Source organism: Glycine soja, chromosome 7, assembly GCF_004193775.1.
Source record: "Glycine soja cultivar W05 chromosome 7, ASM419377v2, whole genome shotgun sequence".
NCBI classification, from domain to species: domain Eukaryota; kingdom Viridiplantae; phylum Streptophyta; class Magnoliopsida; order Fabales; family Fabaceae; genus Glycine; species Glycine soja.
The window spans coordinates 5899850-5924998 of NC_041008.1; the positions used below are offsets into that span (position 1 = coordinate 5899850).

The 25149-nt window shown below is 30.2% G+C and overlaps 2 protein-coding genes and 1 long non-coding RNA gene across 5 annotated transcripts in view; 2 read left to right on the forward strand and 1 right to left on the reverse strand.

The window, feature by feature from the left end:
• LOC114418376 overlaps positions 1 to 25149 on the forward strand; it is a 236154-nt gene that overhangs the window by 132938 nt on the left and 78067 nt on the right. Inside the window, exons 11-14 of the mRNA XM_028383680.1 lie at positions 1002 to 1571; positions 2197 to 2580; positions 2653 to 3030; positions 4642 to 4660. Coding sequence (XP_028239481.1) covers positions 1002 to 1571; positions 2197 to 2580; positions 2653 to 3030; positions 4642 to 4660 — 1351 coding nt within the window. The remainder of the gene's footprint in view (positions 1 to 1001; positions 1572 to 2196; positions 2581 to 2652; positions 3031 to 4641; positions 4661 to 25149) is intronic.
• Positions 13967 to 16638, reverse strand: LOC114418386. Of its 2 annotated transcripts, none has more exons than XM_028383694.1 (4): positions 16549 to 16638; positions 15696 to 16327; positions 14543 to 15268; positions 13967 to 14360 (listed from the first exon to the last, which is right to left on the reverse strand). In XM_028383694.1, exons 2-4 carry the CDS (start codon positions 16323 to 16325, stop codon positions 14217 to 14219), a joined length of 1500 nt encoding a protein of 499 aa, XP_028239495.1. In that variant the 5' UTR covers positions 16326 to 16327; positions 16549 to 16638; the 3' UTR covers positions 13967 to 14216. The 2 variants fall into 2 exon arrangements, with proteins under 2 accessions (XP_028239495.1, XP_028239497.1); XM_028383696.1 differs by lacking the exon at positions 16549 to 16638 and adding an exon at positions 16410 to 16447.
• On the forward strand, positions 20235 to 25044 carry LOC114418389. 2 transcript variants are annotated; one of them, XR_003668031.1, is made up of 3 exons: positions 20235 to 20477; positions 22428 to 22516; positions 23583 to 25044. It is a non-coding gene; the product is annotated as an uncharacterized LOC114418389 (long non-coding RNA). The 2 variants fall into 2 exon arrangements; XR_003668032.1 differs by lacking the exon at positions 23583 to 25044 and adding an exon at positions 22722 to 23019.

Sequence of the window (25149 nt, forward strand, 5' to 3'; positions counted from 1 at the left end):
TTTTTAGAGGGATTAAAACTTTAAAGAAAGATTGAAAATTGTAAAAAAATTGAGGGGAAAAATTAGAATATAACAATATGAGGAGTTAAAAACTTAATTAAAAAAAATTAACTTGTTGATTTGTGAAATGAAACAAGTTACATTTGACTTTACATATATAAAATAACATATAAACGTGATAATAAATTAATAAATTTATCCATATAATTTGTGACTATTTATATATCTATAAAATAAAAGTACATGAGACGTTATTATAACTTACAAGGTTGATTTTGTAGTTGGAAAGAAGGATTTGAAGGAAAAAGGATGAAAGAGGTTTTAAGTTATGATATTTTCACTGATATTTTAATAAAAAATTAAAACTAACAAGTAATATTAATTGATGAAAAAAATGTCTTTTATACATACTGAAAAATAAGGATAAAATGTATTTTTTTTCTTTTTTTTTTAAAATATAAAATATCGTGAAAATAAAATGACATTATTACACCTAAGAGTAAATGATAAAATATTTCTTAATCGAATCATCCATAATTTTATCATTGATAAAAATAAATTATCATGTTATTTACTTATATATTTTTTGTTTAACCTTTTGTGCAGCTATCCATATTTAGTATTTTAGCACATGAATGGCAGAAAGTAAATATTTTGTATATAAACAAACAAACTAAATGTTTCAGGTTCATTTTTTCACACAAAAAAATGGAAATGAAATTTTTAATTTTTCAGACAAAAGTAAAAATAAAAAATTATACTATATAAAAAATATTTTGGTTCCTCCAATATTTTTTTTCTAAAAGTTCCGCCACTGATTTCATGCGTCTCTATGTCTAATATCAAGTTCCTCTCTTTTTCTTTGTCTTTTTATTAACTAAATTCAGTATTAATACAGTAACTGATTTATGACTAATCTATCTATTTGTTATAATGTAATCGCCAGCTATGAAACTGACATATTAGCCTTTTGTAAATAATATCCTATTTTGCATGCACAGCTTTTGGAGTCTGCAAGTACTGAATCATCTCTTAGTCTCAGAGATAGCCCACTACAAGTGATATGGCTTGACTCACGGCGGATCCCAAAGTCGTGCTTCAGTAACTTGAACTCTTTGACTGTGGACGGATGCCAATTTTTAACAGATGTTGTCATACCCTTCTATTTACTTCCTTTCTTAACTAATTTGGAAAAATTAAAAGTCCGAAACTGTGGTTCTGTGAAAAGCATATTTGATATAACACAAGAAAGAGAAATGACAACTATGGGATTGGGAGCAGCAGCCTTCCCTAGACCTCTCCCTTTTTCCCTCAAGAAATTGACTTTAGAGAGGCTGCCAAAACTGGAGAATGTCTGGAATGAAGATCCTCATGGAATTCTAACCATGCAACTTCTACAACATGTTATTGTTGCAGAGGATAATGCAGATCCAAGAGAAGCAAATCTGGAGCTTACGTTCCCTTGTCCCTGTGTGAGGTCATTGAAACTACAAGGTTTGCCCAAGTTCAAGTATTTTTACTACTGCTCACTGCAGTGTGACATGTTCCAGACACCTACCAAGGATGAAATGGTACTATTGTGTTACTACTTTGTCCTTACTGCATAATCTCATGCCTGCAAATTAAATATAATTGCACTACTTCATTTTTATTGTTCAACATGAGTGATATGAACATTCTCTTCAAATTAAAATGTGAGAATTTCACGTACATTGCTATATATATATGCCGTGTTCTCTATCTTCTATACCTATTAACTCCCATTTTTCATGTTTTACATAAATAAGTAAAAGAATACACTTAAGGGTACATGTTGCATTCATGACACAACAATGACATTTTAGGTTTGAGCTTTATTCTTATTAATACAGACAATTACATAGAATCTTACACATGCCATTTTACTTTATCAAATACAATGTATGGATGGTTTTCAAATCTTTATAAACAATCTCCCTACCATATAAAGGATCGAATTTTTCATCATTTTCTTCTCCGTTGGAACCACTACTACCTCCCTTAAGGTCTCCTTTATCACCTTTTCCATCTAAAATTTTAAACTACAAATAAATAAATTTGTTTAGGCACAAACCGTATCAAAATCCCTTCCACCTTATTAATAGCTAGCTAGCCAGGTTCATCTCTTTTACAACCTCCCTAACCTGCTTTTGCTTGGTTATCGGTTTCTCTTGGTAGCCTACATCCAACTTACAGTGCCTGTCACTCGGTGAAAAAGGACTGGAGATGATCAAGCGTGGAGAATTTCAGAGAAACTTCTTACACAAGTTACAAGTTCTTACTCTGTGCTTTCATATTGGGTCGAATGTATTTCCATATGAAATTCTACAACTGGCGCCCAATATAGAGAAGCTTGTGGTGTGTGATGGTTCCTTCAAGGAGATTTTCTGCTTTGATAGTCTTAATGTGGATGAGGCTGGACTCCTATTACAGCTCAAAGTCTTATGCTTGGACTTCCTTCCAGAGCTTGTTTCCATTGGGTTAGAGAACTCTTGGATTCAGCCCTTACTGGGAAATCTAGAAACCTTGGAAGTAATAGGTTGTTCTAGTTTAAAAGACTTGGTACCATCTACAGTGTCTTTCTCCAATCTGATATATTTGAAAGTAGAAAGATGCAATTGCCTGCTATATTTGTTCACATCCTCAACAGCAAGAAGTTTCGGTCAACTCAAAAGATTGGAGATAAAAAGGTGTGATTCAATTGAAGAGATAGTCTTTAAGGATGGGGGTGAACCACATGAGAATGAAATAATATTTCCGCAGCTCAATTGTTTGAAACTTGAAAGATTACGAAAGCTGAGAAGGTTCTACAGAGGAAGTTTATTAAGTTTCCCATCATTGGAGGAATTGTCAGTAATCTATTGCGAGTGGATGGAAACATTATGTCCAGGTACCCTAAAAGCAGACAAGTTGGTTCAACTTCAACTCAAGAGTTATTCTTGGAGTCACTCAGATGCTATCAAATTGGAAAATGACCTGAACTCTACCATGCGGGAGGCATTTTGGGAAAAGGTATGTTTTCAATTATTTTGATTAAATATGATTGATATTGGTGTATGTTGTTCTTATAATGCAAAATATACACCGTTAGGTTGATTAGATTCATCTTCAAATTAACTTTGGCCTCATCCAATTTATCTTGGATTTTCAGCGTCGTCCAATTTTTCGGAAAACCAAAAAACTCACAGAAACAACATTTATGTGCCAATCCAATTTGGCTAATATTAATTTTTTACGTTAAACTCATAATATTTAAATAATTTAATTTATTTTCTATGTACTTTATCAATGCTACTTAACTTTTATATATATTAATAATATAAAATGAATCCAAACTCTTTCAAGTCATTGTAAAAATGATTTGAAAATTATTTAATTTTTATTTTATTAGTAAATCATTTTATTTTATTTATATTAATCCTATTAAATAAAAGAAACTATCAATCTTTTATAATCCACTCTTATATACATATTCAAAATATTTATCTTTTAGCAATTTTAACTATATAAAAAAAATTATCTTCTAGGATTAAGATACTATATAATTATATTTAAAATCTAGATTAGGTAGTTAAAATGTTAGTTGTTCATTTTTTTTTAATTTTCTTTAACTTTTTGTTATTTCTTCATTTATACATAAAAATAAATTAAATAAATATTAAAAAAATTAGAGTGACTTGAAGAAGTTTAGATTCACTGTATATTATTATTAATTACTAATACAAATAAAAGTTAAGTAGTATAAGTAAGGTATATAAAAAATAATTATTTAAATATTAGTGAGTTTAGCTTACTAAAAAATTAAGAGATTCTTTTTTGAGTATAAGGTAAGAGGTTAATATAAGTCAAATAATTTTGTTTGTAACTTAATTGTATGACGTGACTACAAGCTCAATCTAATGGTATATATTGTGTTGGAGAGAAAAGTATGTTCGAGAGCATCTGGATCTTATATTTTAACGGAGATTAAATGTGTTGTATTTATTAGTAATCATTGCATATATGAATTTTTTATAAGAAATGGTCATTAAATTTGTGCGATTTTCTTATAAATAACTCGCCAGTTGAGACTAATAAATATGTTAAATTTTTCTTAATTTTTCTAAGTAAGATAAAAAAATACTCGATCGACTATCTAGCTTTGATCATGCGTATGTTTTGTCAAATGATGAATTTTGAATTTTGAATTTTGAAAAATAATCTACTCTTTCTTATACAAATATCTAGAAACTTTTTTATGAGTGCAATAAAGACATATAAAAAATATTCTGGAAAATACTTTCATTGTGTGTTGATAAATTTAGAATGAATGAACTAGGATCAACTAGTTGAAAACTGTTATCTCAGGCGCATTCATCCAGAAATCAACTCAAGGAGGAGCTGATTTTTTTTCCTTTACAAATTATTTAAATAATTTTGAAGGCAGATTTTGATTAGAGAGCATCCACGATTAACGGAAATCTGGACTATAATCAGAAATTTGTTACTTTTTTTAATTTATTATTTTAAAAATAATTACACTTTAAAAATTGAGAGCACATTAGTTATTTGGTGTGATTGGGGATGCATTTCTTCCTACAGAATAATACTACTCTTTTTTTTTTTATTCTTTTACGTTTGCAGTTATGGGACTCTGCACGTAGTGTACCATATATTGACCTCAAAGATAGCCCGCTACAAGAGATATGGCTTAGGCTTCACTCACTGCATATCCCCCCACACTTCTGCTTCACTTACTTACACACCTTCATTGTGGACGGCTGCCATTTTTTATCAGATGCGGTCTTACCCTTCTCTTTACTTCCTTTATTACCTAAATTGGAAACATTGGAAGTTCGAAACTGTGATTTTGTGAAAATCATATTTGATGTGACAACTATGGGACCACTCCCTTTTGCCCTCAAGACATTGGCACTGTGTGATCTGCCAAATCTGGAGAATGTTTGGAATTCAAATGTTGAGCTTACGTTCCCCCAAGTCAAGTCATTGGCACTCTGTGATCTGCCAAAGTTAAAGTATGACATGTTGAAGCCATTTACACATCTAGAACCACATCCTCTAAATCAACTCTGTATTCAAAAGGTATCATTACTACTTGTATATATATGAACTAAATTGCCATCATTAGTGTTCTTTACTACTATATATATGAACTAAATTGCCATCATTAGTGTTCTTTACTACTATATATATGAACCAATTGCCATCCCGTTAAAATTAAAAAGTTGTGAACCTTTCCCTTATACAGTTATATATGCTATGTTGAGTCTTCTATCCATCTTCTACGCATATTGGCTTCCATTTTTTTTATATTTATCTACATAAGTCAGATAATACAGCTACAGCTACTATTCAATATTGATCATGATGAATTTATAATGGAACATGTTGCATTCATGATGTGAAACAGCATTTGAGGTACGATGCTTATTCTCATGATTTTCTTCTGCAACCTTACTAATAATCTCATTTATCACTTTTCCCGTCTTAAAATATTAAAGTCGACATACGGTGTGAATATCCTTTCTCCACCTTATTCTCTTTATGGTATCCTTTTCCACCTTATAAATAGCTAGCCTAGTTCGTCTTTTTTTCTTTTTTGGTTTTTAAGTAAACTGATTTCTTTTAAATTGACTTGTTTGCACCTATTTAATTGAATTGGTTAATTTGTCATTAATTATTAGACTTATTTTAGCATGAAAGTTCATTATTTCAATTATATAAAAAAGAGCTGGATCTATAACTTCCCTAACCTGCTTTTTCTTCATTGTTGGCTTCTCTTCGTAGCTTACACCCAACATAGAGCACCTGACACTCGGTGTGCATGAACTCAACATGATTTTGAGTGGAGAATTCCAGGGAAACCACTTAAACGAGTTAAAAGTTCTTGCTCTGTTCTTTCATTTTGACTCCGACGTATTTGTACAACGGGTGCCCAATATAGAGAAGCTTGAGGTGTGTGATGGTTCCTTCAAAGAGATTTTCTGCTTTGATAGTCTTAATGTGGATGAGGATGGATTGGTTTCACAGCTGAAAGTGATATGCCCGGACTCCCTTCCAGAGCTTGTTTCCATTGGGTCAGAGAACTCTGGGATTGTGCCCTTTCTCAGAAATCTAGAAACATTGCAAGTAATCAGCTGTTTCAGTTCAATAAATCTGGTACCATGCACAGTGTCTTTTTCCAATCTGACATATTTGAAAGTAGAAAGTTGCAAGAGTCTGCTATATTTGTTCACATCCTCAAAAGCAAGAAGTTTGGGTCAACTCAAAACAATGGAGATAAGTTGGTGTGATTCAATTGAAGAGATAGTGTCTTCAACAGAGGAAGGGGATGAATCAGATGAGAATGAGATAATATTTCAGCAGCTCAATTGTTTGAAACTTGAATATTTATTTAAGCTGAGAAGGTTCTACAAAGGGAGTTTAAGTTTCCCGTCCTTGGAGGAATTCACAGTATGGCGTTGCGACAGGATGGAAAGTTTGTGTGCAGGTACAGTCAAAACAGACAAGCTGTTACAAGTGAATACTAATTGGGGCGGAGATGTTATCCCATTGGAAACTGATCTGAACTCTGCCATGCAAAACCGATAGGCATTTCTGGCAAGGGTATGTCTTTTTATTCAACTGTTGTTATAATACACCGTGTCAGAATTTTAGTTTTTACTAGTATGTTACGTGACAAAATTAATTTAAATTTTGAAAAGAATTTAATTACCGTGTTTAATTTATAACTAAATTCAGAATTTTTTATCTTTCGTCGCCTTTATCATAGTCGTGTTGTTGTTATTATTATTATTATTATTAACTAACATAATTTTTATAAATTGTTTAGGCAATCACTCCAATATTGCAGTTAGAGGAGATTGATTCACCAACAAAAAATGGTTAGAGGAGATGAACAAATTAAGTGGCCCGGTGCCTACCCAAAAAAAAAAAGAGTGGCCCAGTTTTATTATTTTTGTTTGTGTGTGAATAAAAAATGAATTGTGTGTGTGGTCTACCCAGTTAGTGGTAAAATACATTATTCTATTCTATTTATTATGTAATGTGTGATTATAAGTCTTAAACGACCCTGGAGAATAAAAATGAAGTGATAACTTGTAAGTTTGTAATACTAAAACTTAACTGTATTGTTTTATGACAAAATAAAATAAAAATGTGTCGTAAATTATGCATGTTCTGTTTGTTCACCATTCATTTTACTTATGTTTCAAAATTCAAAGTCTTCAACATAACTCTTGAAAAAATGTCTTCAACATAATAGTCGGAATTTAACACTTTGTCCATCTCCTACAATTAACATCTGATTGTTAGCTTTATTCAAAGGTCAACATCAGGATTGATTATAACTCCATTGTACTAAATTATGATAGTGAACGAAAAATTCCATAATTTATTGAAATGTCATTTTTTCATGCGGTGTTAGTATAGTATGTGAAGAAATTGTAGCACTAGTAAAAAAATAATTTATAATCCACACTTAACAACAGTTATGAAGTTATTATTATTAGGTGTTGCATAAAATATATGATGGAAGGCAGCAGCCAGACGGCGTCTAAGCAATGCTAAAAACATCTTTACTTGATGACCGCACAGTGCCACCGTTAATACTTCACATTGCTCTTAATTTCTAGTATATTACCTCTAATCTATATATAAGAAATAATTATGTAATTTATTAACGCCAATCAAAATAATTAAAATAAATATTTTACAATAAATTTTAATTTTATTTAAAATTATTCATTCATTAAATGGTTGAAAAGATAATTGTTTTTTTTTTTAATTCAACCAATGACTATATCTTAATTTATTGGTGGCTCAATAAATATACTTACTTTCATTGAAAAATAAATGTAATCACTAATAAATATCATAATAATTAAAAATATAAAATTTAACAATAAAATAGTTGTTATAATTAAGATAAAAAATATTATCTTATACCATAATAGTTTTTTATTAAATAATGTCAAGAGATACACAGCGCAAGGCCTTTTTCACGAGTCTACGTCAATGCCGCTTTCAGGATTTGACTTTACATTTTCAAACGTGGATTCGACACTAGTACACACGCTTAAGTGTTTATTTACTCCAGATTATTGAATAATTTAGATGTAATTGAAATATAATTTGTGTACTAAGACATAAGTTAGTTAGTGTTTGGAATACAATTAATTGAAAAAGTGAAATTTGATTATTGAACTTAACTTTATAAATTTAAATTTAGTTAATGTAGATTTAATGTAATTTTGATTTATGTTTGAACTTTTTTATGTATAACGGAAAAGCTAAGAGAATAATAACTTTAAGAAAAAAATCTCAATTTGGATGAAAGTTTCATTTAATTCAATTAGAAAAAGTTTTGTTAAACGAGTAGGTGTAATTTTTCATCAAAATCCAATTTTAATTTGAGTGTCATACACCATTAAAAGTCTTAATTATGAATGTTATTAAAAAATATAACTTTTTCCTTTAAAAAAAATATAGCTTTACTTTTATTATTTCTTCAATTGAAGTGAATTGTGTTAATTGAAGTGCATTTTACATAAACTGGTATGATGTTTAAAGTGAGATACCTCAAACATAGGATGAATACTTGTAAAGAACACTCCCTTACTATTTCACTAAAGCAATGATATATATGTAAGAAATATTATCTATTTGAGTAATAATTCTAATTATATTTAGCAGTTAGTGGTGGTTGGATTCCTTAGCATGAGGTTATTTGAGATGATATTATCTAGTTCTACTGTAGCAATATAGTAGTGACTTTTGGATCGATAAAATCATGTTCACAATTATATTTCAAAAAATTTACAATTAGTATTTACTTTAACTAACACTTAAGATTTGGGCATATGTTTAATTTACTATACAAATTAAGAGTTAAGTCCAATCCATAATATTTTTGTTTAACATATTATATTAAACACAAGAAGTGTTTTTGGTTTGTATATTATTGTGATGTAATATTAAATTAGCAATTGAATTATTGATAACACGCATCAATTTTCTTATACCAATAGAATTGTTTTTGTTAATAGGATTTATGATTTATCATATTATTAGAATAGCTTTATCATATTTATATCAACAATTTAATTGTTAAGATACAAACATATATATATATATATATATATATATATAAAGACTAATTCATTCAAAGCATTTTTTATGGAAAACAATTCTTATTAAATTGGAAAGAATCACAACGGGTGGCTAAGGTCTCTTTTCTAAGAATTTGGCGCCAATATATATATTAAGAATTTAAATTTATAATCACTAGTTAAACTAAAATAAATTTTTATTAATTATTTTATATGGTTAAGGATAATCCTATACATTATCATGGCTAATACAAGGCCAGCAAGATACCTATAGTGATGAGTTAACCTAGTTGACGATAAAAAAAAATATAAATCTCAATAAAATATTTAAAGAAAAAGAAAAAGAAATGAGGGTTTAAAATAGGAGTACAAATTAAAAATTATCGAAAAATGAAATTAGTATGCAATATAACAAATGCAACCATTTTCACTTTCAGCATGACTAGTCAAGTTCTAAGTGCCACATGTACAGCCAATACAAACTAATTGAAGGGTTTGTTGGGCTGGGCTGTACAAATTGGTATCAGCGTATCGCCCACTCATAATACAAGCTTTGAATACGGGCTGCTGTTGCTGGATTGTTCAAAATTGGTTTCATGTCATATTTCATTTATATTTTTCTGTGTAATAACAAAACATCTAGCTGTGTTAGGGAGAAAGAAAAAAATAATAATAACTATAATGAATAGAAAAATAGATTCTAATGGTGTTTAACTTGGGACAAATAAAGAAGAAAAAAAATATAAGCTATTTTTAAAAAATTGATAATTACTTTTAGTGAAATACTTTTAAAACTGTAAGAAAACTCTAAAAATAGCCACAAATTTCGCCTGCCATGCAACTTCCGACGGTTTTGGATATAGTTCGAAAAACTGTCAAAAATGTCTTTTGTCATGTAAGTTTTGGCAATTTCAAATTGGTACAGAAAATATTGCTAAAAAATGTCAATCAAAGCTATATTGATTGTTTATTAATTTATGCTTAAACTAGTGAGGAAATAGAATATTGGTGTTATACTCATATTCTTTTATTTCTTTCCCCCTTCCATTTCCTCACCATTTATTTTTTACCAGTCATACTCATAATTCCTCTAAAAGTGTAAGTCATACTCATAATTCCTCTAAAAGTGTAAGTGCTGCTTGAGTCTCTTTAAATAAATATTCTTATATTAGTATGTTAGGATTTGAAGGCTTTTCCTATCTTAAATCGAGCTATCTTTTCCTGGTGGCCGGCCGGTGGAACATAAAACTTTTTTTTTTTTTTTTCTGTTGTTGTCTTTCAGTCTCAATTTTTATTTGCATGGGTCTTGATTAAAATTTTCCTTATTAGCAAATATCAATAACAAAATATTATCCCATTAGATAAGATTGATCACATAAATTATATAACACCTTTTTGACATTGTTATAAATCAAAATTATAGAAATATTATTTAATCTGATATGTCATTTTTTGTCTTCCTCTATTCTTTTTTTATAGGACTAAAAATTATACAATTTATTTTTTTAACTAGCGCTCCTTGTGCCCTTCTTAATCTATATGTATCTATATCTTTTTAATCTGTTTTCGATCATCTTTTTCTCAATAGATTTATTAAAATACTATTGTTTTAGTATGCTAAAAAAGTTTCAAATTGTTCAAGAATCAAGAAAAAAATAATTTATAAATACTCTCTTTTTTCAAAACCATTGAAGTACCTTCTCATAATAAAACTATCAAAGTTGTAGTACCAATTGACACTGACAGTATCTCGAATGCAGTACCTTAATAATCCTAGTAAGCTTGAAGTCAGAACAATTATGATTTATAAACAGTTAATAACCATTTAGATAATTATTTATACTATAATTTGTTTTTATTAAATTTTCTCTAATGTTACTCTTGGTCTATGGCCGTGTCTATGTTTGTTAATCTCATACAGTAGTAATAAAAGTTGGACAGTCCTCTATTATTCAGCAAAGAAACACTATAAGGTGTGTTTGAATCTCGTTTAAAACAACCGCCAATCCAATTATATTTTGCCCAGTGGCCTTCAGTGTTGCTTTCAAATGTGCAAAAACGTAAAAACAAACTTAAGAATTTTTTAGGTTCCTTAGCTATATATAGTCTTCATACTGACGTTCCTTTTAGGACTTTTTAGGTTTATTCCATAGCTAGTTATACTGGTATTGCCTTCATATATAGTGACGTTCCTTTTAGGATTATATTTTTAAAAGTTCCATCCTCCTCATTTGTATCTTTTTTTAGCTCTTCTGGGAGATTCCTCAGACTGTTTTCCCCTGTGGGGTTTGAGGTGTTTTTATCTCTCTTTTGTCTTAAAAAGATAAAAAAAAAAAAAAAAGAAGCAAGCAAACACTATAATAAAAATTCTATATATATACAAACAGATAAGTGTTGTAGTTTGCCATATTATATTTTCATTTAATAAAAAAAATGATTTTCATGTATTGTCAATTAATAAAAAAATATTTTAAGTATAAATTTTTCAAATAATTATTTATTAAAAGGTTAACAAATTTTCTCCACATGTGCACTGTTAGTGTATTGTAATTAAATTCAAAATTAAATTATTTGTATAAATATAAAAGTCTATATCAATAATATATATATATATATATATATATTTATATTATACTAATAAATAATTTTATTAATGTAGAAAATTGATATAATTATTATATTAAATGTTAATGTAATACTTAAATCACATTATTTACGTAAATTTACAATATTTATAATTTACATTCGTGGTTAAATTTTGATAGACAAATTGAATCTATATCAATACAAGAGCTACTTTTTTTTTTTGGTAATGAATAGGATTTAATTTATATACAAGAGGAATATATATATGTCTCTAATATAACATAATAAAGAACCAGTTTATCTAATATAACATATATATATATAAATAAGTGGATCCTCCTAACTATTTATCTAAACCAAATCTAAGAACCAGTTTTTTCATGGTGAGAAGAACCAATCTTCGTAATTTCGATTATCTGAGCTAAAATATAGGAGGCATTTTAAAAGGCAATTCCTATTCCAAAAAACACCAAACAGTTACATGACAAAAAAATATATGTATGACTTATTTATATATTTTGAAGTTTTGATTTATTAGTTAGCTTCTCAGTATGTCAGGTTGAACTTTTTCACAGCAGGTTGACGTGCATAGATGCTGCTTGTATCAACCGAAAACTGAAGTATTGTTGGGGTCTTAGCTCTCGTGGTTAACTTTTTGTTGGAGTCAGTGGCCAAGGAATCTTTTGAAAACTCCTTCCACTGGCTTACTACTAGTGAGTCTGATGATTTGACTGCTTCATTTATGTCCCTCAATTATCGTTTTATGACTTGTTTTTGCCCAAATGAACTCGTTTCCTGAAATAATCTGGTGCATGAAACTGCTTAAATTCAAATTCCATGCTCGTGGTGTTTAATTTTCCTAATTATTTTTCTGTTGACACATTTCACTTCTGGAGATGATCAAGTATTTCTGTTTAAACTTACAAATAATTTCCCCTGTATTTTTCTACAACAAGCTGTTTGTGTTAATTATGATGGTGAATGTTGTATACTTTGTCTTCCCAAATGCAGTACAATATAATCTTAATTGTTTACATGCATGCCGCCCCACCCCCTCTCCTTTTCCTTAATGATGGATCATCTAAAGTGTGGATGTACCGTGAGACAATGAAAATGTAAATTATAATGATGAGAACATGGAAGGAACAGTGCTCAATCGAGCTAGAAGACCTCCTTGATGGTAAATCCATAATTTGTTAACAACGCTCTGTATTTGATAAGAAGTTAAATGATTTTTTTATTCCAATTCTAAGTTGTGATTTATTGATCCACCTTAGACATTCTAATCCCTAAAATGACATCATAATTCTGAAAACCTGTATCTATTTATTTTCTTGATTTTTTATCATATTTGCTTTAGTATTGACAAGATTATACAAATGTTTCTTATTTTTATATGAAATATGTATATTTTTATATTGAAGTTTTTCAAACATTAGTCTATCCTCTAGTAAATATGTACTTACACAATTTGAATGTACCGATACAACAGTTCAAGTATGGGTGCCCACTGTCCACATGTAGATCCAACCCGGTAAAAATTGAAAAAAAAAACGATTCAAATTAAGAATAAAAAATTGAAATTTTAATAAATTAAAAATAAAATAAAAATCATTCTTTTTATTAAGTTGGACTGGGTTTCATATTTGATTTTAAACATCAATCCAAAGAGAATTTATACATATACACATATATTTTTGTTTATAAATTCATGGCATTACTCTCTCTCTCACACACACACAAATATATATATATATATATATATATATATATATATATATATATATATATATATATATATATTTGTTAAGTTATAAAATATATACTTATTTATAAAAAAATATAATTAATTAAAGATAATTTTTAGTAACTATTTGAGTAAAATATATAAATATAAGACTTGAATATGTTTTTACTCTCGAATTTGTTATCATTTTGTTTGTCCTTTATATTTAAAATTTAATTGTTTTTGTCCTGTGATTTGTGTGTCTTTGTTAAATTTAATAAATCTATTATAAATGTTTCAAAAATATTATATTAATAATATTATTAAATTAATTATATTATTTTTAAAATATAATGAATATCACTATTTAATGTCTATATAATTTTTTTTTGGTGAAAATGTTTATACAAATATTACATTAATAAAATATTATATTTTCCTAAAAAAAATTATTATACTTATTTAAAGTCTAATTTACTTGTGTAATTATTCTAACAGATGTGCATGATTATCATAAAGAGATAAATTCTAGAGACATTTGGGGGTCAATTTCTGAGGCCTAATAACAATTTACACTTATGGACCAACAATCCAACATTCTATCGACTTTAATAGAACAAGATAATTAAATATTACATGACCATCTAATTTACTTAAACATAAAAACATATACCCATTTCTTTCATCGCTTTTCTGTCTCAGCTGGATATTCTTTTTTTTATTCGTCATAGCACTAACTACCTCTCAATTTCTCCCTCTTGTTTTTTTCTTTTTTTCTATGTCTCATTTTCTTCCATCCCAACACACCCCAAAATGGAATCCCAAAATGGAATGCATCTTTGGCATTTCCACTTCTTCAATAGGCTCCGTGTCAAACCAACTTCTTTGGATGTCAAAGACGTCCTCAACAGGTTCAGTGCCTGAGCAAAATAGGCACAATAATGAACATCACTTCTAAATTGAAAAGGGCATATATAGAGGGTAACATGGAAGAAATATTGACCAAATTAAGACAAATGCAGACTAAATCTATTAATATGAATCAAATATTCTTAAAACAAATATGGTGGCGGTGCCAAGAGTGGATTGCTAATATTATTACCTCATGTGACTTCCTGATTTCCACCATATGTTCCTTCAAATCATCAAACTTGACATTCCCCAGCTCTTGCATATACTGAATGCTAGAAGTAGTTGTCAATTGCCTCACTTTCAGATCATCGCTCACAACAAATAGACACGGCCTCTTCATAAATCCCACAGCAGCTTCTCTTGCTCCATCATAACATCTTGGCTCAAAAAGTTTCAGTTTTGCTGGATATTGTAACATTTCTTTTTTCTTTGAAATCATTGTACGCCCCTCATTATTATCTTTCACTACCACAGTGCCATACCAATACGTAGGAGTGTATTCTTGTGAAGCATTTAGTGGATTGCTCCCACAACCAAATTGAGGAGCGACCCTTGGATTCAGTAAGGATTTGTTTGATGACCCTATGAACCATGATGCATTGAGCTTCTTCACACTCGCGTACAAGTTATCAATGCTTCCCAACGATGATTTGCCATTCATAAGGTTCAGAATAGATCCAAGAGGTGTTGTGAGGAAGCTGACTAGAAAATCAACGAAATCTCCATCTGCTTCAGCAAACAGAACCTTGTTCTTTGATTTGCTCACCATTAGCTTGATTTCTACAGAACCTTTCCAATGACTCGGGCCAGTATCGGGTGAGAAAGAGTACGATGGCTCAATTTTTTTTCTGTTTGGAATGAATACATCACTTAGTGGAGATTTGGAGGTTAATGCGTGCTTTAATATGCTAAATATCTGAACAAGGAAGAAAAAAAAAAGTAAGAACAAAGCAAGTTTTAATTCATCAAACAAGGAAATTTCATGCCAATACCAAAGTATTCTGTAAAGGAAAGGTCTTGCAAATCTACAACTTTACATACATACATACATAAGTCATAAGTGCAAGTCACAAAAATGTTTTGAATCCAATGTATCTCAACTTTCTGCCACAGAATAATCATTTTTATCCCTTAAATGTATCTTTTTCATTGGCATAAACTTACAACTACTATTTGTTTCCCAATACATATCCAAGCTCAAGCTTTTAAGTGCGTGATTCTAACATGATTGATAATTGAAGAAAATGTCTTATTTGATTTAGAAATTTGGCGGATTGAAGAGAAACACAAGGCAAAATCCCAGTTCCCTAACTTTTAACCAAATGAATATAAAGCAATAATACCTCCCTCGGGCCGACATTTTGAGACATTTCTTGCATATTGCTGAAGTCTGTGTGCCCAAATAGGAGGGGTGTTTGAAGGGAGTCACTTGGAGAGCTTCGGAGCACTGTCAAGTCATCAAAGATCAAGAACATGGCATCCCCTTTAACGAAAACACCGTCGACCCCAGAAGCCTCGTCCTTGGACTCTTCCAGCAGCTCCATTTTCTTTTGCATCAATTTTCTACAGGAACACCTTGCCCCATCAAAACTACTCAGCAACAAATCACTTCCTTTTGAACAGCTGTGACACATGAAATACTTTGTGGGCTCAGTATCATCCACCTTCACTTTTAGTCTCTGGTAAGAAGCTTCTAACGGGTTGCGTGGAGAAAGCAACATTTTCTTGCAGATGTTGTTCCAGAAAACATCAGGGCGCAAATTTTGCACACTCTCGTAAAGATTGTTGATGCTACCAATCTGTACCGGTTGTTGAAATTGGTTCCCAAGCCGGATGATAGTTCCCAATGGAAGGGTCAGGAAACTAAAGAGAACATCAACAAAGTCTCCACTTGCTTCTGCCATAACTACACGTTTTTGTTCATTATCCACCCAATATCTCAAAGGGATTGTTGCTTCTTGGTTGGAAGCCATAACTGAAACATACAACTTAACATTAGTATCAATGAAACGAGAAAAAAAATGCAAATGTCATAGTGAAATTTCTGATAGCTCAACTTAGTTGTTCGTGTGATATGTCAACCCGGTATCCTTTCCTTAATTCAACAAAAAATCACAAATTCTTACGAAATTCAGAAGTTGCATTACGATTCCAAATATCAAAAAACTCTATTGAACAGTATTGTCAGAACCATACCGAATTAGTCGGTTGACTTAATCATGAAAACCAGTCTTGCAAACAGCTATTCAAAGTTCAAACCAGGCTAACTAGATAAAATTGGCTAGAACCAGCTCGTTGGAAAAGTATTTTTTTATTTAAAAAATAATATTATAATCATTGATACAATTCTAATTCAATATTATGTTGATTGATATTATATCAATTATATTTATTTAATTATAACTTCGGTTTTTTGGTGTTATTTCTAAGTGTACTTAACTGTTAAGGTGAGAGTATTTGATTTAGTTTCATATTTAATTTTAAATTATGAGTTGTGAGTTATAAAAATGATAACTGAAGTTCCTTATAAAAAAATATAATTGAACTTTAATTTTTATATGAAGTTATCAATATTATATTTCTTTATTTAGAATGCAACAGTTTTTTTACAAGGTTACTTTAAACACATGCCCAACCAGTGTATGCTTGTCTCAAAAGATGTTTTAATCTGGGTGTGTTGAAGTGTCATCATATTATTCATTGTCTCCCAAACACTGCTTATGTCACCAACAGAGTTTTGTAGGAATCTCTTAAGTGACCAATGAGCACTCTCAATCCCACAGATAAAATATATAAAAACATGTAAACAATCACATCATTGTCATTTAAATCAACACTTCAAGAAATGAAAACAAATAAAAATCAATATTCATATCTGTTAGTGGTTGTGTTTCCTAGATGCATCACTTTGTTTGTCCATCCTTTCACAAAACTTTCTTTGTGTGGAATCACCCATGTTTGATATACATAGTCCACAAACATAGGCCATGAAAAGCAAGTCATTTCAAAATTTTTAAGGTACTCATCAAAAGAACTCTCATTGGGACAGTCAACCTAAGTCCCCCAAGTCTCCATCACATAATCCCATGCATTCTTTTGAGCAACTAGGGTTTTGCACTTTGTCTTGACATTTTTGTCAATGTGAAACCGACACAACAAGTTTGTATAATCCGGGAATACAATTTTGATTGCATTCATCAAAGACAAATCCATGTCAGTGACAATAATCTCGGGGAGTGCATCAGCTCAAATGAAAAGACCTCGAAACCGCTCTAGATCCCAAACAAAATTATTAAGACGTTCTCCTTCCAAATAAGAAAAATCAGCAGAAAATGTCATTCTTGTTGGTGTAACACCAACAATATCAAGCAACGACAGTTTGTACCTATTTGTTTTGTAGGTACTGTCGATCAAGAAAACCAAATTACAATAATTGGTTAACTTTACTGCATCAGGATGACTCCAAAACAAGTCACGTACAACATTATCATCCTTCACCCTATGCCAGTGAATATACTGATCTCGATCAAGCAACATTATCAGTTGTTGCATTTCGGTGTTACTCCCTCTAATGGAAGAACGGTAAGCACGTCTCGCATTGTAAATTTGTTTGATTGTTGTATAATTATTGTCATTGTGCTCTTTCTATGTCAACAAAATATTTCTTGGCTTTACCATGGACTTCGTCATATCAGTAACAACATTTTTCTCATCCTTTATAAGTCGACCTGCATATGGATGTCCAACCATTGACTTTGCCATTTCGTGATTGTGAATCCCACAAATTAACTTCACCATCCAGCCATCTCCTCCCAAAACTGGCTTCGCACGCAACTTAAACGGGCATCCACATTTTCTACTGCCAATGCATGCTCTAACCAAATTATGTTTCTTTGGTCTATACTCTCCACTCCTTTCACAAGCTATCAATAGAAATGAGGCTCTTCCTCGAACACCGGTATTGGTGTATGACCTCATTATAACGACAACAAATCCAATGTCATGAGCCAATGGTCGAGCCCATTGTAAAACTTCATCCCGGCTACCAAACAACTACAACACAATTCAAATCAGGTTTGCCATGAGTAAACATCTATGTAATATAATTATTATACCAACAACAAATTGCACAAATACCTCAGAAATATTAAAGGCATAAGAGCAATCAACTTTAACGTCAGCATCTTCCTCATTTTCGACATTCAGAAGTATTGAAAATAAAAAAAAAACAATCCGTATGACCCATACGGATCACCAATCCGTATGTTTTTCGCGTACCTCTTCTTCTTTGGCAACGAAAACCGACCAAAATCCATTGTATACTCCTCACCAACGCACGTACACCACCGGATAATAAATACGCTTCCAAACGGCCCTTAACGAAACCAACATACATTGACTTACGAAAATTTTTCAAAAAAAAAAATAGCGCTGCAGAAATATAAAAAAACCATAGTGCTATTTATAACCGAAAATACCATAAAGATATTTTCGGCATTTAGGAAATTTGCTGGGTGCCCCAAGCAATTCCCTCTACCTCGCCAAATTTATGGTGGACTGATAGGCCAGTTTCACTAGACTCAACCCATATTATCACCCCTACATTTGTGAATCACTTTTCTCTTTCACTATTTTATTCATATGACTACCATAAAAAATTGACTACTATTATATAATTTCCATTATCTCTTATTTTTATTTTTAAAAAATATATAGAGACAATGAGGCACAAAGTGTCTCTTTTTTTTTAGTATATTAGAATAAAAAGAATTTTGACTTAATATATATTTAAGTCATAAGCTATTTGGTGTGATTAATTGGAGGATCATAATTTTCTGCATCTAGCAAATTAATTATGAAAATATTTGATGGATACTCACAATGTTATCCAACGTCCAATGAGAGAAGTAAAAAAAGAAAAAAAATATGATAGGATTTATGATATGATAGGAAGAGAAATAAAAAATTAAAAAATATTTATGAAATATTTAAAATAATAAAATATTTATTTATCCAACATTTTTCTTAACAACCATTGTTGAATAAATTAACCGTATATTGTTGATTGATTACTTGAATGGTTGGTGGCTGGCTAGCGGACGGCTGCCTCATGTAACAATATTCTAAAACGACTTCAGGAGTAGTTTGACCTAGCCATATAAAGAATGATTGGAAAAACCAATACGGGATCGAGATAGATCAAACTAACATTTAATTAAGGGCAACATGTTTTATTAAACGCCAAAAATCATTATCTCAGCTACATCGATCACTTTTAATTTTCCAATGACATAAGAAAATGTATAACAACGACAACAATTATTGCAAAAGCTGAATTAATTAGTATAAGTAAGTGCAACATGTTTTATTATACTTCAAAAATCCTTCTCTGCTGCATCTCGTATAATTTTTTAACTTTCTAATGGCACATACAAATGTACAACAACGACAATAATTGTTATAAAACTAGACTTCCATTCAGCGTATTTGGTGGCTGTTACCGGACCGTAGCATGTGATCACGAGTGAGGCAATTAATGAATGAAATAGATAAATGCCTATTTGGTTGCTTTTACCGGACCGTAGCATGTGATCACGAGTGAGGCAATTAATTAATGAAATGGATAAATGCCTGTATTTGGTATCTTTTCAAAGCAAGTGATGATTAAATACAAAAGTTGAATTGATTAGTTTAAGTAAGGGCAACATGTTTTATTATACATCAAAAGTCCTTTTCTATGCTGCATCACGTTTAATTTTTTTAACTTTCCAACGGCGGAACAAGCAAATGAACAAGTCAACAATTATTAATTAAATGAGTAGACTTCAATTCAACGTATTTGGTGGGTATTACATCTAGACCGTAGCTTGCGGAAATGAAGAGAGGCAATAGATAAATGCCTGTATTTGGTATATATTTTCAAAGCAAGTGATGATTTATCACAGGGTTTGTTATACAGTTTGACAGTGCCAATAATTGGTTTTCGCTACTTCATTTTCAAAGTGATCTCAATGCTTTGCAGTGATTGAAGGAGGAAGGATCCTATAACATTTTTCCTTTTCACTGCTTTCGTTAAAGATTTCTTCAGAGCTCCTGGTTGCTTTTGTTGCCTTCATCGTGGTCAGGTAAGCAGTAATTAATTAAAGCACTCATGAAAACTCGATCCTTCGTATTTGAAGTTGAGATTTGTTATAAGTTACCACTGTGTGCTAGTCATCTCTTGGTCATATATATGCTCATCTAAAAGAAACATATTAGACACAAAGCATGATTAATTCATCTATAATCTGAAACTTTTGCTGCTTAGCTGATACTAGGATTTTCGAGTTACAAATTTTGAATTCATCAATTTTAAAAGTTAACACACACACACACACACACATATCAAATTGATGAATAATGCCAATTTTATTACTGCAGTTATACGAAAATTAAGAAAAGTTTATATTAAGTATCCACTTGGTTCTTGGAGGATCTTAAAGGGAACTATTTCCCAGGTAATTAATGGCGTAAATATGCCATTTTGGAGGCATCCCGTTTCTGTTCTGGTTGAAGAAATGATATTATCGTAAGCTTGTAACAATTTTAAGCAAAAGCTTTTATTGTAAAAAAAAAATTGGTAATACATACATGCTTTATGCAGGTGAATACTAACCCAAAATTTATGCATGAGTATATGTTTTTAGACTTTAATTAAAATACACTAATAGTACAAATATTTTTATATTGTCATATAATTATATATTAATATGTATGAAAAGTTTATTAAATTCTGTAATATAATTACTTTTAAAACATATCAACGATCGATAATTTCTAAATAAATATTTTAAAATTCAACAGCATTCAATTACATATATGATAATTAATAATTAGATAATAATAATAAGGGTGTTTACAGTACAATTTCATTTGATTTTTAGTTAAAAAGTAATTTAAACCAAATATAAATATCATATGTAATTTGATTTGGTTTGATATAAATATAATATCAAATTTCAATCAAACCAAATTAATCATTTGTGTCTTACTTTGAATAAGTTTTTATGGTTTTTTATATTTGAGACTTTATATTTATATGTTTTTTTAAAAATATTTTAATTTAACTAAAAAAATTGACGCTACCAGTAAGTGGGTGTCTATTATAAAAATTAACTATCAGAAAATCTATTCTATGGCTATGCCAAACTCAAACTGCTATAATTAGTTTTATTTAGTTTGATATTACATAAAATGTACAAAGGAGCTATTATTTGGAGAATAATCAATACGCCCTTGCCTTTTTACTTCATTGACGTAGATTAGTTCAAAAGGTTTTTATTCTGGGAGAAATGCCAAAATCATTGCTTCAAAGTATGAAAATATTGATTTGATTTAGCATTTAGCAATGAAACAAATTAATGGGTTGCAAAACTTCAATATTGATATTAATAGCTATGACAGCTAAACAATTTTTTTAAAGAAAATGTATTAATTCTTAACCAAAGTATAATAATTGATTATATTAAATAAGTTTTATGTGTCAATATAATTATTATATATTATCATACGCATCATAGATTATTTTACATAAGTAATAAATATTATAAAATAAACAAATATTTACAATTTAGTTTGGTTTTGCAACACCCTGGCAAACTGAAACGAACCATGTGATAGACCTAGAAATCAAATTCAAAACAAATTTTTTTAATATATATATATATATATATATATATATATAGATAGATAGATTTTGTTCAATTTTTAACTTTTTAGTGATTTTTTATTTGTTTTGATTTGAACATCCTAGATGATATCATAAAATATATTACAATGTCAAAATATTTCAATTAAATTCTTTAATATATGTTTAAGTTTGATGTATGTGTACAAATGTATTCACAATAATTATTAACTAATTAAAAAGAATATAAAATTTGAAAAAAATAGTTATGAATAGAAATTCAATTAATAAATGCTGAATTGATTGATTTTTCATGAAATTATAATTATTTAAGTACTTTCACGTTCAAGATACTTGTATACGAACAAGTAGTATTTTAACATTCACTCTTGCCCCATTTGATAAATAGGTGTAAAATGTATGTTTGACGTGGTCTCAGTGATGAACAAACCGGTCCCCGTCCCGGCGGCTCGTCTTATGTTGTAAATTTATCAGAAGGTAAGATTAATTTTGTCATTATTATTTTAAGGTAAGATTAATTTTGTCATTATTATTTTTAAGAGTAAGTTCCATTAATATTTATGGGATTCACGCTTATTACATTCAATTTTGCTCCATTTTTTATCATATACAAGACTCTCTTATTTTATTTTTTTTACCATTCATTGCACTATAACCCTCTGACAAACTAACATTGTCAAAGATAATGAGAAAAATGAGAAAGAAATGAGGATCTAGGAGTGTCGCCATCACGTCCTCGACCCTCAATAAAGATGACAATGTCGTACTTTATAAAATAGCTGTCAAGTTACATCACATCGTCGCAGGAGGAGAAATAGAGATTGTCGAGCTGGGTGACCACATGCAAGAGTTGTAACATCCCCTACCTAGACACACATATTTATATAATATGATACATGAAAATATGGAATTAATTAAAATGATTTTATTCAACAAACATAAAGAAACTCATGAGGGTAAAATGTTTATATTCACGTTAATCATCGAATTAAAAATGTATCAAATAAGGGTATGAAAATATCTCTGGCCCAAAATAAGGTCATTCAAATTTTTTTACAAAAGAAAACAAGTTAAGCAACAAAATAACATAAAGTAACTTGTTCAAAATATTATGCAAATAATGCAAAAATCAATGTCTCAATGTCACATCTTGTCAGAGTATTATGTTCATGCGTTCTATAACATGAGATTCTCTATAGTTATCCACCTAATCATGTGCTCCCATAAACACAAAGTTCAAGATCTTCATAAGATCCAAAAACAAACAATACACAAGGAGTGAGTTATCACATTCCTAACTAATTGAGAGAAACAAAATAATATAGACATACATATCATATAAACGAAATACAACTTACTTAAGTACAACTCGTGTCATTCCACCACTAATTGCATGACATCACATCTCACACTTATCACATCATTTACGTACTTAAGAATTAAAACAAGATATCATTCAACCAATCAATATCGATCAATACACAAACGTTATACAACAAATATACTAAGACTTAATCCTCTATGCAATGTGATTTCATGTTAGTGAAAAACCTTGTCGAACGCCCAAGAGTATGTGACAAGACAGATCACACACTGCTGGTAAGTCAAGTCATTCTCACTTGGTAAAATCATAAGGAGATCAGTCAGAGTCACTCTATTTTGCGAGAATGCTCCAACCACATGGGATTAGCATAGATTTCAAGAAATATTCAAATCGAATGTATTTACCTCAAAGGTATACACTCCAAAGAGTTTGTTAGGGTCTTTCCCTCCCAATTCAGTTCCAGCCTAGAAAATATTTTAGAACATGGATTCTATCTATGAATTGTACAAAACTTGTGACTCCTCAATTGTTCTCAAAATAATTTTAACTCGTCGCGCCTCAAAGTTATTAAACTCGTCAGGTTCCCACAATGAATGTCATCACAATATTCGTCGCACATTAACTTATCACCCTTAAAAGGTCTTACAGTCATGGGATTATATGGTTCATAGTTCACAACTCAATACACATAACATCTCAATAAACTTGTGTGATCTAATAATTTAGCACTACTCAACTTGTCACTGACACATAGTTTATCACACTTCCATAATCCCAAGACAACACCTTATCACGCCTCAAGCATTATATACATGTCACACAATAACAATATTAATATGTTATGTTCATATGATTAAACCCCTCAAATAATTTCACATAATCATATCGAAATCAAAAGAATCAAAATCATAGGTCAAAAACATGAAAACACCAAGAGTACTCAATTTTATCAACCAATTCACATTGAACCATCAATTGATCCATCAAACACAATAATCTCGTAATTATAATCATAAAGGAAGAGTCACAATACAATAAACATCCCAAAATAAATCTAAATTTGATCCTCTAAGGATCCTTACACACGTTCATTCTAACCCCAATTGCGACAAACACATCTCTTACCTCTAAGCAGGCTCAAGTGTATAATTTGATAGTGATAGCGACATCTCTAGCGGTTCCCTAATATTCCTTCAGTTTTTCCTCTGATTGCTCTATTAAGATTTTCAAGTGTTAGAGAGAAGAATGGATTGAAGCCTCCATTTCAATGTCTCTGTGCCAGGGATATTTTTCTCACCCCAGACATTATTTTGCAAGTCTCAACAATGCGGATGTACGAAAATGAGTTCCAAACCTAGTGTTCAAATTTCACGATGATCTAGCAGTTACTGAGTTCAAGATAATAGTTTTAATGAGATAGATTATGGTGTATGCTGGAAAAAGCTACGTGCGAGGGACATTTCTCTCACCACAGACATTATTTCTCAAATTCCAAGGGTTGGGATGTGCAAAAATGTGTTATGAGCCAATTGTTCAAACTTTACGATGATCCCACAGTCCAGGATCGTAGTTTTACTGACGGGTTTGAGTGTATGCAAGAAAAAGAGAGAGTTTGGGGAGAGGAAGAAAGGAAAATGAAATTGAGAGAAAGAGATAGCATAGAGACGTATCGTAAATGTAAAACTGATCTAATATGTTTTTGTTTATAACTAGGATACTCTTAGCCTATTATTTATTCTATTTTTTATTTTATTATTTTAAAAAAACTCTATTTTACTCCTTATCA

Excerpts from the sequence above, each read along its gene's own strand:
- LOC114418386 (XM_028383694.1), bottom strand. The coding sequence starts at position 16,325 with ATGGCTTCCAACCAAGAAGCAACAATCCCTTTGAGATATTGGGTGGAT. Across the intron at positions 15,269-15,695 it reads AAAATGTCGGCCCGAGGGAG|ATATTTAGCATATTAAAGCA; the intron begins GTATTATTGCTT and ends TTCCTTGTTCAG. Across the intron at positions 14,361-14,542 it reads AAATCAGGAAGTCACATGAG|GCACTGAACCTGTTGAGGAC; the intron begins GTAATAATATTA and ends TATTTTGCTCAG.